Here is a 14,208-nt window from a genome sequence, read left to right as displayed (position 1 = left end):
TAAATGTGGATTTTTTTTTATGTAGCTTTGCTGTTTCAAGCTAACTTAACGACAGAATATCCACTGATGAATTTGAACTCTAGTCTTCAAACCCAACCTGAAAATAACTCTGTTGCTCATTCAATGAGACTGAAATGGTTGATAAAAGGTAGATGAAGGCAGGGACAAATTGGAGATTTTGCTTTAGGACAGAAATGATTAATGATTCCCTCCTCTGCAGGACAAGATCATCCAAGCAGAAGGCAGCAACTCGTCCCTGTTGGGTGACGTGGAGGCGCTACGGAAACGTCTGCTGAAGATCCAGGGCAAGGATGAGGAGGTACGCAAAGCCGAGGACCTCTGCCGCACAGTCCGTGAGAAACTGGAAGAGGAGGAAAACCTCACCAAGGAGCTGAAGGGCGAGATCGAGCGTCTTCAGCGGAGGATGGCTGAACTGGAGAAACTGGAGGAAGCTTTTGCTAAAAGCAAGTCTGACTGCAGCCAACTGTGCCTGAGTCTCAACGAGGAGAAGAACCTGACCAAGAAGCTCTCCTCAGAGTTGGAGACGCTCAGAGCGCGCTTGAAAGAAGTCGAAGGCTCCGAGACGAAGCTGGACAAGGCAGAGCAGGCGCTGGCGAAAGAGCTGGAGAAGCTCAAGGCCTTCACTCAGGCGTTTGTCAGCGAGCGGAAGAAGCTGCTGGAGAAGCAAAGAGAGGATGAGAAGATCATTCAGAAGCTTTCAGAGGAAAGAAAAAGTCCAGATCGTTCAGACTTCATGAGCTCAAGAATTGAGGACGAACTTTCTTCCACCGCGCTCTTCACAAGTAAACTGTCAGGAAAGAAGAACCTTGACTACCTGAAGCTAGCAGATGAGAAGCTAGGCATCATCAACAAGTCTGAGATCAAGAAGGGCTCACAGGAGGAAGACAACAAAGTAAAGGAGCTGACTCAGGAAGTGGAGAAGCTGAAGAACCGCCTCAAGCAAATGGAGGCAGTGGAGGAGGATCTGAAGAACACCCAGTTCCAGAACGGAGAGCTTCACGAGAAGTTTCAGATGGAGCAAAGGCGATCTCGCCAACTGAACGAACAGGTGGAGCAGCTCCGGATGCAGCTGTGTGGAAAAGCTGGGATTGGGGGTAAAGGAATCGGGCATGTCGAAAAACACGGCAATGGAAATCCCGCGAAGGTCCTGGAGAATGGCAAAGCTGAGAACGAGGAGGCGGTATCAACAAGGCAAGAGAAGCCCAAATTTAAAAGTTCTGCAGCGTTTACAGAGCCAGGCTCTCCAAAGCACCGGGTCCGGGAGCTTTCCCCTCAGCACAGGAGAGAAACCATGCTGAGGGGCAAAGGCGAGAGTTCCCCAAAGATGACAAAGCGGCCTCTGAGTCCTGCTCTGAGGAACAGACGGACTCCCAAAACCACATCTGCTACCGTTTCTTCAGACAACGGAGTCACGTCTCGATTCCCTGAGGAACGCCCTAAAGGAGCCTCGCATACCTCCGAAGTTAAGAAGGCGTCCGTCCTGAGCCGCTACCCTCCAGCTGCTAATGAACCGAAGCCTCAGAGGTCGCCGTTCAAGCAGACGGACGCCGAGGCGAAGAACAGAGAGAGGTTCTCTAAAGCGTACGGAGGCAGTGACACCGAGTCGAACAACTCTGATGCTGTGCCAGAGAATGTTGGCGTGAACAACGTGTCTGCAGCGGAGAAGGAGGCGGTGTCCGCCTCTGATCAGGAACCAACAGACACCGTTCAGGAGTCTTTGGCATCCAAAGCCAACGGGTCGTACACGGCCTATAAATCTCACATCACTCCGCTGCTGCCCAACGACCTCGGCTCAGACAGCCATTCATCTGCATCTGAGACCGAGTCCACTGGCTCAAGACCCTCAGAAGTGGAACCTGTAGCTGAGACGATTAGCGCGTCGGTGAGCAGCAGGACGACCAGCTCCAAGTACACCAGATACCCTCACGTCCACGACTCGCAGTCGGAGGGGTCTTCCTCCAGGAGCTCCTTCGACGAGGACTTGTTTAGCAGGGTGCAGCCGGCCGACGGAGGAGGCCGCCACACTCCCGTCCAAACGCCGTCGTCCATCGAGATCCAGAGAGTCTGCAGCCCCCGGGAGGCGCTGAGGTCAAAGGCCGTCATCAAGCCCGCGATTGTTGAGATCGACAGGAAGGAAGTCATGATTTCAGAGTCCTTGTCAACAAACGGCAAACCCAAGATCTCCACCAAGCCGATTGTGAGCAGCAGCAGCAAAATGACCAGCAGCATCACCATCTACCCCAGTGACCCGAGTTCCTCCAGAACCAGCAGCCGCAGCAGCAGCTTATCCAGCGAGCCGATGCCGGTGAAGGAGCGCCACACGTCGACCAGCAACTTCGTCATAGGTAGGTGCAGAAAGTATCATCGACATAACAGCCACCATTTTAATAACTGATAATGATGATAATAATGATGATGTAATTCTTATTACAAAGTATTTTTATTTGGTTTATTAGCATTATTATTCCAAAAATGTATAGTGTTATAATAATGGTATATGTGATTATTTATAGGATTATTAGTTGTTTTCATTAAACGATATCAATAAAAGTATTGCATTTTATTCTTGTAATATATGCTATCAATATTATGATCCTTATTATTACTACTTCTGCTAATAATAATAGCAATAATAATAATAATAATAATAATAATGTATTACTATTTTTTATCTTATACTAATTAGCATTAAATTATATGTTAGTAATGAGATCATTATTATTAATGCTACTTATTGTTCTTGTTGTATATTAAATAGTATTTATGAAAAATATTTATTTTTTTATGTATTATCAAAATATTATTAAAAATACACGAATACACATCAATTTAAATATACGTGATATAAAGTGTTTTGGTGTTAATTAGTTGAATCTGTTTGTCTTTGACAACAGAAATAAATGAGTACACAGAAAATTTGTCATTATTTACGGTATTTGTGTGTCTCTGCTGCTTGCCAGGACCCAGCAGTGACCACCGCGGCAGCATTTCCGTCCCGTATGAGATTTCCATCCCTAAGAGTGAAATTGCCTTGCGGCCGTGCCAAGACCAGGACTGTGGCGATGACGTGCCGACGAAGACCAAACTCCACAGTGCCTCCAGGCTGGAGGCCTCCAGCAGCCATGCGAGCCACCAGCGCGGCGGCCGGCGCCGGTCCTCAGACTTCAACGACACGGAGTCGGGCTTCGAGAGCGGCAGCAGCACGGCAATGGTGACCAGCTGGAGGAGCCAGACGCAAACCGAGCTCTCCGCGGATGACGCATCGTCAGACACGAAGAACGTGACCGTGAGGAGCACCTGGAAAAACAAGGCGAGCAAGGCGCTGATGGACGTCGGGTCCGAAGACGAAGCAGAGACGGCGACAACATGGAGGGCGTACCGGGCGACCACCTTTGACTCGGAGGAAGCTGTGAACAACGCAGCGCCGCAGAAAGGAACTAAACCAGCAGAGGTGAGAACAAGCCAGTCTCTTTACCCAGAATGCACAGCAACCGAGTAACCTCCTGCTATCCGTCCCAGGCGTACATGCGTCGTTACAACAGCGCGACAAGCGCTAAGGAAGCAGAAGAACTGATGCTCCGCCGAGACCGGAGGTCCGAGTCTCCAGTTACAGAAGCAGGAATTCTGGGAAGGACCATTCCCCACGCACCAGTTACCTCCCAGTCCTGGAGCCGGTCGTACTCCCAGGCACCACTGGTAGGACAACAAACTTTCATATTAATTTGAAAATGAATGTTTAATTGTTTCACATCCTCTAGACTGAACTAATGAAGCGAATGAATACCATTACCGGTCTGATCCCATCATCTTAGTTTTAGCCGATTTCAACTTGCATTCTCACCAACTTTGTTACATTAAACCGGATTAGTTTGTCTAGAGTCCGGTTCGTTTGCGGAGGTGTGTAATCGAGCTCTGACCAAAACAACGAACTGTGGTCCGCCTACAAACCTCGGTCTGGGTTCTGTTGAAGTGAACTCTGGTTCGGTTTGAATGCTTATGTGAACGCCAAGCGGACCATAGACCGCTCCAAAATCAGGAAATGGACTACAGCACAGGGCATTCTGGGTATATGCAACAAAACAAACACTTGGTAGGCTAGCGCTAGCAGGAAAAATGGCTCGTAGTCATTAGCCAAACACAAAAGAGTAATCCTCCAACCACTAAATTCTGACTCCACTCTATTTCTTTCCCATTTAGTGAAGCATATCATATAGGTTAGCATTAATTTGCTTTATGTACGATGTGATGCTAACAGCAGTATATAAACCAAAATGAGCTAAAAAGCTAATGATAGTTTTTTAGTAGCTTAATAGTAACATATGGGCTAACATTAGCATACTCCATCTGATACTGAAGCTACAGCCTATAAGCTAAAATTTACTAACATGCTAGTTAAAATGTTAACAGTAGCATGTTGGCTAACATTAAACACAGAGCATTACATTCACTACATGTAGAACGCTAGCAGCAGTGCATTAACTAAAATTAGCTTAAAAACTAGCGCTAGCTAAAATAGATGGTTACATTTTCAGCTGCTGCGGTTCTTTTGTCAAATGTCAGCCAAAGGACTCAATTAAATTCAAAAATACTTTATTAATCCAGAAGGGAAGGTGAATACTGTAAATCATATTATCCAAGTAGTTTTAGATTTTTTGCACAGTAAAGATCTTTTTCAAACACCTTAAGATGATTTCTAAATCAGCAATTATTTCGCTAGAGCTGTTTCTCTTTAACATGTGATTGAAGTTAATCTCCAATCAGGTGTGAATTTTTTTCTGGATCCATCCAGAAGAAGCGGTTTGTGTCTTTCTTCCTCCATGCCAGAGCTCTGCGACTTCAGAAACGGTTTCTGCAGGCTTCCCTCCCGCTGCCTCAGTGCACAAAGAGAGAAGGGAGAAGGGTGGGGCACAGTAGAAAGGAAGGAAGTAAAAAAAAAAACAAAAAACAGACACCAACTGTGGGAAAAGAAGGTTCAAACCCTCAAGGAGAAGAAAAAATTGACCGTTGCAGTTTAAAAGTGCTATAAATTGACGGTATCATGCTGTTTTACACAAACGTACCTCTGGATGTCCACAGAACTGCTGCTAAGGTTTGAGTTTGTGTTAAAACCCGCTGCTCATAGGTCAACTTGGTTAATTTGTCCTGATTTTTAAGGTTCTGCTTTGTTTTGCTGTGTTTTGGCATCTAAAAAGAAGTAAAAACCAAGCAGAAGTATCCAAAAACTCAGAGTTATGACACATGCTATTAGGCTAAAGTCATTATTCAAGCAGCATCACAAAGGGACTCGCTGTCTGCACTTCCTGGATCAGAACCAGACCTGGAACATTGGTGTGTTGCTGCATCTTCCTGCAGAACCTGCTAAAGAAAGTACAAATTATTAAACTTTAAATTACTTTAAGACAAATGTAAATCTGGAAAATGTGGTGTGCATTTGTTTTGTTGAGAGATGCTCAATTTGTGTATTTAAAGAGACAGTGTACAATATTAACTGTTTAAAAGGAGAAATACATGGCACCTGGTTATAGCAAATACTTCCACCTGAAGTTTCAAACAAGTTGACCAAATGGCAAACGCCTGAGTGAACCTAGCCCCGCCTCCGAGACTTAGCTCCTCCCCCTCTCAGCTCCTTCAGACTAGCTAGCAGCAATTAGCAAACACCTGGTGGAACTACTGTCCTTTAGGAGCTATTTTTCAGAGAAACTCTGGTAAAAACGTGGTTGATGGGTTAATAGAGGAGCCATGTTGGATGACTTCCTGAAGGCGGAGCTTCAGAAAGAGCAGGAGCTTCTTAAAGAGACAGAGGCCCAATTTCATGGTGTCAAATAACAAAGTAATACAGATTTTGAATTGGTGAAAAGACAGTATAATAATTAAATCCATACATGTTTGATTATTCAGATGTCACTAAAAATCCCCAAGTGGCAGTTTTAGCTTCACCTGGTTCAAATTCTGTAAAATAAGAAGTTTCATTAAACAGTTTTAATATTACATCAAGCAGAAAGAGCTGAGCTTTTCACACTATTTAAACTAACATATTTACTCTAAATAGCGCTACAAATGACCAAGCGTTACCTAACGGAGTGCTGCTATTGCATTTTAGGGAATAAAATGTTTATGTTCTTATTTAAAAATTAATTAAATCACATGTATTTGCATATTTTAATGTATTTCTAATGAATAAATATGTTTTAAATTGCTAAACAAAAAATTAGCATACTAGGGCCATTTTTGATTAATCATCAGAATAATCAATTAATTGTCAGAATAATATATTATTAAAATAATCATTAGTCGTGGCTTTAACATATTCTTAGTTAAATTTTTAACAGAAAAACATGTTAATCTGCAGAATTGATCCATCATGTGAGCTGCTGAGCCCAGAAAAGATCTGGAATCAGCTGATCGTGGATCAATAATGTGTGATCAGTTAATCAGTCGGTCTGTAGGAGGCAGTGCAGGCAGACTGATCGCAGCTTACATCTGGATTAATATTGATTCATCTCCATCTTGGCTGGTCGGTGAAGAATTTCCCAGAGTTTTTAAAATGTGTAAATTTAATCTGATTGTAAAAACAGACAGAAAAAGATTTATTGAGGATTTATTTGCTTTATTTCCCAATTCTTTCTCTTTGGATTTTTTTGTCTGCTAGCTTTCTGTCCTGAAAGGCAAACCTCATCATCTATGCTGGATATTTGTTTCCATAAATAACTTGAAGTTAATCAAGTGATTATTGTTTTAATGCAGCTTAAAAAAGCTAAATATTTTCTTCTGATATCAGATATCGATAACCTCAAACTCCTGAATAAGTTTAGCCTCACTGTTCTATAAACGCTGATGCACTTTTTCCTTCCACTCAACCTTCCCCACCTCAGTCAGGACATGAATGTTTGGCCGACCTCAGATCCCAAAAACATCCTGATCCGCTGAACTGAAACGCAGCAAAGCGGTGTGTGAAGTCCTCGCTGCAGGCTGCCGGTCAGAGCCGCCATGTTGGATGATCGGGGCAGGAAGACGGGGCAGAAGTCGCCTCGGTGTGACGTTTCACCCGCCGTGCGCAGCGCGCTAAGGCTGATTTAAGAGTTTAGGTTGGCAGCGCCACACCATTCCTTAACACCGGTGTAGAGGAGGAGAACCAGTTGGAGCAGAGAGTGATTTATTTAACAGGAGCTCGTCTCCATTCAGGCTGCAGGAAACTAATTCAGCTCTGATAAACACCAGAGTTTGAGTCGGATTTGGTCAGAAAGTCAGTGATTCTGCTAACAGCCTCAGATTTAACTGTGTTGCTGCTTTATTCTCTTCTTTAATTTAATGTTTATTTCCTTTAACTGCATCTGGTTTCATTTTCACCAAGCAGACAGAAGAGCTGATTCCCTAAAATATCAGTGAAGGTGAATCTCTTAATGTTGACCTTTCCAGACTTTTGGATCCGTCCGAACCTTTATCTGTTTGTTTATATGTCACTGTTATACAATAACATATAATTACACTTCCTGTCTAGGGATTTTCTAGGGCGGGCCGCCGCTGGACCGCCTCAGTTCCCCGACCGGCAGCGGAAACCCTGATGGTAGCATGTTGGCTAACAGAGTTTTGGTTAAAATTTATTTAATTCAATTAGAAAAAATTCAAGTCTTCTTGAGGTTCTATCAAGTTTTTATTTTATGATGGTCTTGGATTCCTGCCCCTGCTGAAGAATAGCATCCCCACAGCATTATGCTGCCATCACCATGTTAAACTGTAGGATGTTGTGCTCAGGATGTTGAAAAATGCTAGTTTTCCAACACATAGGAGCTGATTTCTGGCAGCAACTGGATTTTATTTATTGGATTAAGAGAGGCTGAGCCTGCCACACTTATAAGATTTTTATTTGTAAAAATGTTTTTTTTTTTTTACTCATTTTTCGTCTCCTTCACGAATACAGAAAGAAAAAAGTCAAAAATCTGCTAGAAAATAACTTGTAAATTTCTGAGTCTGACATAAACGGGCTGAAGTTTGTAGAAACTTTTCCGGAGCACAAATCACCTTCAGGTTGTCCGATCAGCGATTTTCTAAGACGTTTTACCAACTTTTGGTGACCAAAGAAGGAGAAAATGCCCATTTCCTCCCTCGGCGTCTGCAGCAGGAAGTGACCACGCTGAGCACGCCGCTCGGCGGTGCTGGCCGGTGACTCGCTTCCTGTCTGTTGCCATGGAGACCGGGAATGGCCGGCCAGCGGGGCTCCATTAGAGCCAATTAGTTAGAACTCGCTCTAAAACGGCAGCGGCAGCTCCAGGCCAACAACTTTCACTAATTATGGTGCTTTTTTTAAAAGCTGAAATTACAGGAGCGGGCTGCTGGAACTGCACCGTCATCTTCCTGCACCGGGGTTACCGGGGTTACCGGGGTTACCAGGGCGACGAGCGGGGAACGTGCCGAGGCTGCAGCCGCAAGCTAGTAACTTGGGCTTTATTTTCTAGTCAGCCCACCAAAATTATAAATCTCTCAGCTTGGGGTATGTTTGGGGTTTTTGGTTGGGAATTTTTCCCTTGGCAGACTTTCTGTGTTGCACACCAAGCAGCTTGTGTTTAATAGCCACATATGAGAAACATCCCAACTGGAGGAGAAAATACGGATCTGTTTATGTTCCAATCCGCTTAAACAAAACCACACATTAAAGACTGATCTCTCCTTGTTCTGTACAGGCCGTTTATGTTCCATAAACATGGCGCATCAGGGCCATTCAGAGAAAACAGAGAAAACTTCCTACAAAAAACAGACATTTCTGAGCTCTAAAAGTTTTAGAAGAAAAACTGTTTCAGATTAGTCAAAAAAATGTCTAGAAAAAACAAGAACATTTCTGGATTTGAAGCGGAAATTTTCACAGAAAGAAAATACAACTTTTCTTTTATTAATCTCAGAAAAAAATAAGAAAATCTTCTAATAAGTTGCAGAAAAAAATCTGGAAATTTCTAGTAAGAAAGTTTGAAATTTCTGACTTTCTAAGTGTAAACTTTTTGACTTTTGAAAGTCAGAAATTTCCACTTTTTTCTAGAAAATTTCTGTGTTTTATCTTGCAGATTTTTTACTTTAAAACAAACATTTTTTTATTCTTTTAATTCTGTTTCATTGCCCGTAACACACCAATCTGCTTCAACGAACCCAGACCTTAAGTCCGGCTGTGTTTTGACCTCTGACCTCCTTCCTTCCAGGCTAAAGATGCCCCGGACCCGGCTCTGAACCCGTGCAGCAGCCCGGCCTCTTGGAGGCGCCACCCTCAGCCCGGCGCCTCCTATGACCGGCTGACCAAGGCGGGTGGCGCCGCGACCCGAGGCGGGGAGCCGTGGTCCAGCCGAGGCCCGGCGCCGGCGACCCGGACGGAGGGGAGAACCGGAGCGGGAAGCAGAACCTGGAGCCACTGTCAGTCGGAGCATCGCTAGGCTGTGGAAGCAGGTCAGAGGAGATTTACTTCTAGACGGTTCAGAAATATTGAACTTTTAAAAACTTTGAAAAACTTTCACATTTCGTCACTTTAAAGCTACAAACTGGATGAATGTTGTTTTATTGGTCAGATTTGACGGAGAAAATGTATATTTATAAGTCTTTAAACCAATCTGAACTTTGACTAGGTCATTCAGACATCTCCTTTGAGGGGTCTTCGATGTTTTTGCACTTTTAACAAACTGAACAGACAAGCTGACGTATTTCTGACTGAAATACATCATTTTATGCCTATTAATTTGTTATATGTTGAATTAATGTTAATATGCATTTGTTATATGTTGAATTAATGTTAATATGTATTTAAAGTCATAACCTGAAGTTTGAAAAAATAAAGAAATAAAAAATCCAATCAGAAATTTCATGACCCTACTGCAGCTCCTCTGTGTCCCCCCCGTGGGCCACAGCCCCCATGTTGAAGACCTCTGGTGTAAATCATGATTGTTGGTCATTTTTCTTTCTGGATTTAACTCCGTCCATCTTCCCATCAGCTCTAACCAATCAGGTTGCTGAAGAAAATGTTTTTTCCCCACAGCATCAGTAGAGGATCTGGATATAAATGGATGCCACACTTTTCAGATTTTATTCATGAAAACTTTAAAAACCATAAATTATTTTTTATCTCCTCCTCTTTTAATTGTGCACTACGTGATGTTTGTGATTTTAAGATGAATAAAAAGTAAAACATCTCAATGTGAGGCAGCTTCAGGTCAAGCTAAAGAGAAAAACTCAGAAAATTAAATTTTTGCATCATTAAATTTATATTTTTCTGTGATAATTTCCTCCAAACTACCGTTTAATTAATATTATCATCTTTATTTCAGGAGATTATTTTCTGGAAGTTTACTCAAAATAAAACATATTTTTCCATAATTGTCACCAAATGAGCTGAATTATTTGTCTGTAAATTATTTCAGATTATTTTTAATCTGAAGCATTTTAATCTAATGTTGCTGTATTTATTCCTCGGCAGCTCTCCGTTCAGCTCTGAGCCAGCTTTCCAGCAGCCATGCGACCCGATCACCTGCACCAAGTGAACTGGAGGATCCCCCTGGATCAGCCTCTGCTTCCTCTTCTACTTCCTGTTGGATGTGTTATGATGTCATAATGTTTCCCCTCTGCCCCCCACACTCTGCGCCGGATTGTCCTGCAGAACCAAACCACCTCCCTCCCATGTGACCAAAAGCAGGAATCCTGTTACTCCATCAGCCCCAACTCTTCTTCCTCTTCTTCCTCTTCTTCTCATGCATACAAACAACCTGGAGCGTGGCGAAGGCTCCAGCAGCTCCAGCAGCGCCGCATAATGGCTGCTGGCTGCATGGCTGTAAGTAGAAAAAGAAAAGCACTTGAAGGCTGCGACTCGGCATGCGACTCGGTATGCACGCTGCTTAAAGGAACAGTCGGCGAAATTGGGATCATTTTATTATTTTTTTGTTTATTTTTTGTGATTCGCTTCCTGTTCCTTCTCGGGGTCAGGTGGGGAAAACCTCGCTGAAACGCGATGAACATGGAGAGGGAGTTTCAAACGGAACACCAGTTCTGGATTCGGACGGAAATGATCAGATTTATTAAACGAAGCGACGCAAGTTCTCCATGAAATGAAACGCTGCAGCCCGATTGGTCCGGTTGGAGCCCAGCCCGTTGCCACGACGACACTTTATGGTTTCTGAACCGATCATCCCGATGCACCCGAGTCAAACTGCTAGGATTCACATTAAAACATCTTAGTACCATTAAAATAAGACAAAATTAATATACAAGTAACTTGCAAGTAATTATGTTTTTATTTTAATTAAATAATTCCTTAATATTTATGAAAAAGTTCTAGTTCCACTGGCAGATTATTTTATATACAAAAAGAAATTTTTCCAGGTCATTAAGTGAAATAATCTGCCTTTGAAACTGGAATGGTTTCATGAATATTAAGGAATTATCTAATTAAAATAAAACATATTTATTGCTGAGAAGTTACTTGTAAGTTAATTTCATCTTATTTCAAGTGCAGCAAAATATTTGCACTAAAAAGTACACTAAAATACTTGGTAAGATTTTGTGTTTTTGCAGTGTAACTCGTGTTGCCATGTTTTGTTTTTTCCATTTTTGGATTTGTGGTCGTGTTGCTGACTTTACAGTCGAGCCGTTCTAACTTTGTATTTTTTCCTGACATCCAGAGTCTTTTTCTGGTCCCTCTGTGTGAAGCAGCTCCTGGCGTGGCTGAAAGGTCAGAGGTCAGCGTCTAATCCTGTCTCTGTGTCTTGACTCAGGGCTTCTAAAAGCGGGAGGGAGACGTTGATTTAAACACGCGAGCGGATCGAGTGTCTGGCCATCGTATAAAGTTCCTCATAATCTGCTTTTGTCATTTTCATCTGAATTTACCGGAAAAGCTCAGATTAAAAAGATTCCACTAATATTTGGATAAACGATTAGAAAGCGCTTATAAGTGCATTTTGAAACTAAACTCAAACTTTTCATTTTCTTAAAATAACTTATAGCAATTTTTTAATTGAGCATTTTGTTTTGCACTGCAAAAATCTAAAATCAAAAGTATTTTTTAGTTTCTAGTGGAAATATATTAGTTCAATTGAACTGAGAAAACTAAAAAGTAACTTTTCAGCAAGATATGAGATTTTTAATAAATAATTCCTTAATATTTATTTAAAAGTACTTAAACATTTTTCAAGACGTTTTATGCGAAATATTACCGTTTTAAATCAAGATTAAAGAATTATTTTCTTGCTGAAAAGTTTATTGTAAGTTAGTTTTCTCCTAATTCAAGTTTACTAAAATATTTGCATCAGAAATTAAAAATACGTGGTAACATTTTAGTGTTTTTAAGACCCAGTCGGATCATTTCAAATCCAAAATGAGTCATTGTTTTCCTGCGGATGGATGTGAACTCCTGTTCCTTTGGATCAGAACCGGTTCCGGTCTCATGGTGACGGGCTGCTGGGATGTTTTGAAGCTCCAGTTTGGGATTAAATCCCCTGAAGCTGCTGCTGTTTCATGCCGGGTGTCAGGAATGTGAGGCGGAGGTTTTTGTGCGCTGACGTCAGGACATGTCGCTCCACTTTTCCTGAAGGAATCCGACAGGAACTCAACGTAACGGTCAGAAAAACGTCCTGCTTTTCCGGACATGCTGTGTGTTTTCACCATTGCTAAAAACAAACAAACAACAAAAAAAAAACAGGGAAAACTGCTGCAGAACTACAGGAATCATAATCATTTGTGTTTCTTTTTTGTTTTTTAACTTTGTGCCAAAATCATTCCACAGTATTTACGGTTTACATTTACCAACCCTCCATGCTGACGGATGATCTGTCTCCAAGATGCTGGATTAAAGGGGAGATGCTCACTCTGAGGGGTTTTCTGTGTCCGGTTTTGTTTCTTTGTTAAACAAAATGTTATTTTTGAGTCTATATTGGATAGATTTTATTTAAGGAGAAATGTGTAATTTTGTAAAGTGGGCCTTATTGTTGAACTATATTAAGTATTTGTCCATCTTGATTTTTTTTTTATTTTTATCTTCGTCGTTGCTCTTACACTCCTGGAGAGTCCGTTTTGTGTTCTGGTTGCTAAACATGAGCGTTTTCTCACAGGTCAGAGAGGAGAGAGGCTTTCGCTGTTTGTTTGTTTTTTATTAAAAGTGAAAGTGGCGTTCTTAATCAGAGCAGATTGTTTCTGTTAAAGACGGACCGTTTGGTTCTCCAGCCTCAGATCTACTCTGCTTTCCCTCAGAAATTCAGGGTTTTTACATCTGATGAAAGCATTCAGATCCCTTCTCTCCTCACACATGTATATGTATATAAATGTAAATTGCGAAATAATCTAACAAGAAATGAGAATTAAAGGATGATATTTTTAACTGGATCCCTCCTCTCTTCCTCAGTTTTAAACAAGACAAACTCTCTGAGTTATTACTGGATCTGAGTGGAGCCAGGTGGGCTGAATGAGGATGCTTTTTTATTTTTTACCCCTCTCAGCTTTAGATTTAAACGATGTGCATGTTTTAACCGTACCGCACTCTGCATGTAGGCCTCTTTAAAGCTGCCAGCTGTACAGCAGACCATATGTATTCTAATAAAAATAAAAAACCAACCTGTTTGCAACACTTCTGTTTTTTTGCTTACTGTTGGAATCGGAGCGTTTATGCGTGTGTGTGTGAGAGAGAGGGAGAACAACAGCTGACTGCGTGCAGAATAAGCAAGCAGGCAAATTGTTCGGGTTCAAAGAGGGAAAGCCACAAGCTGCTGAAGAATGCCAAGTCAGCACATAACGCCGCTCTTAAAAACAGCTACACCTCAATCTGCTGATCATCTTCTGCTCCCAGGGAACCCAGCCCAACCTGTTTCTGAACATCATGTTCCCTGTCTGTGCAGAAGTATTCACACCGACCGGAAACCAGACTCATTTACTGGGATTTTATTCCAAAGCGGAAGGAAAATGATTTTCTGCAGGACCAGAACCAAACATGGAGAAGAAGCTGAATGCTGCTGTGCTCCACTAATCTGGGAAAAAACTCCCAGAAAACTGAAACGGCAGAAACAGAGTTCTTGACCTAAATATTTAGTTTGAAGCTAAATTGTAACTCAGAACTATTTAGCTTGTAAATAAAATATTTGGCAAACTCAGAGCTAAATAATTAGCCCCATAAAAACATAATGAGCAAGCTAACTGTTTAGCTCCAAGCTAGCTAACATTTAACAGAGCTAAATA

General features: G+C 42.0%; 1 protein-coding gene and 1 long non-coding RNA gene across 5 annotated transcripts in view; one reads left to right on the top strand and one right to left on the bottom strand.

Annotated features, from left to right (window-relative positions):
- The window catches only part of luzp1 (leucine zipper protein 1), a 38,122-nt gene extending 27,587 nt beyond the window's left edge, over positions 1-10,535 (top strand). For all 4 annotated transcript variants that reach the window (XM_015018005.1, XM_015018008.1, XM_015018007.1 and 1 more), the window contains 5 exons: positions 221-2,366; positions 2,982-3,472; positions 3,541-3,717; positions 9,207-9,447; positions 10,469-10,535. In XM_015018005.1, coding sequence (XP_014873491.1) covers positions 221-2,366; positions 2,982-3,472; positions 3,541-3,717; positions 9,207-9,434 — 3,042 coding nt within the window. In that variant the 3' untranslated portion in view covers positions 9,435-9,447; positions 10,469-10,535. The remainder of the gene's footprint in view (positions 1-220; positions 2,367-2,981; positions 3,473-3,540; positions 3,718-9,206; positions 9,448-10,468) is intronic.
- A 1,043-nt stretch (positions 10,536-11,578) lies between these two features.
- On the bottom strand, positions 11,579-12,067 carry LOC106936797 (uncharacterized). Its single transcript, XR_001422225.1, has 2 exons — positions 11,982-12,067; positions 11,579-11,948 (listed from the first exon to the last, which is right to left on the bottom strand). It is a non-coding gene; the product is annotated as an uncharacterized LOC106936797 (long non-coding RNA).
- Between the last annotated feature and the right edge of the window lie 2,141 nt (positions 12,068-14,208).

This window comes from Poecilia latipinna, unplaced genomic scaffold, assembly GCF_001443285.1.
Source record: "Poecilia latipinna isolate Pla-1442-1.1 unplaced genomic scaffold, P_latipinna-1.0 Scaffold2217, whole genome shotgun sequence".
Taxonomy (NCBI): domain Eukaryota; kingdom Metazoa; phylum Chordata; class Actinopteri; order Cyprinodontiformes; family Poeciliidae; genus Poecilia; species Poecilia latipinna.
Note: the sequence above shows the minus strand (reverse complement) of the source record. Positions and strands in the feature narration are given on the sequence as shown.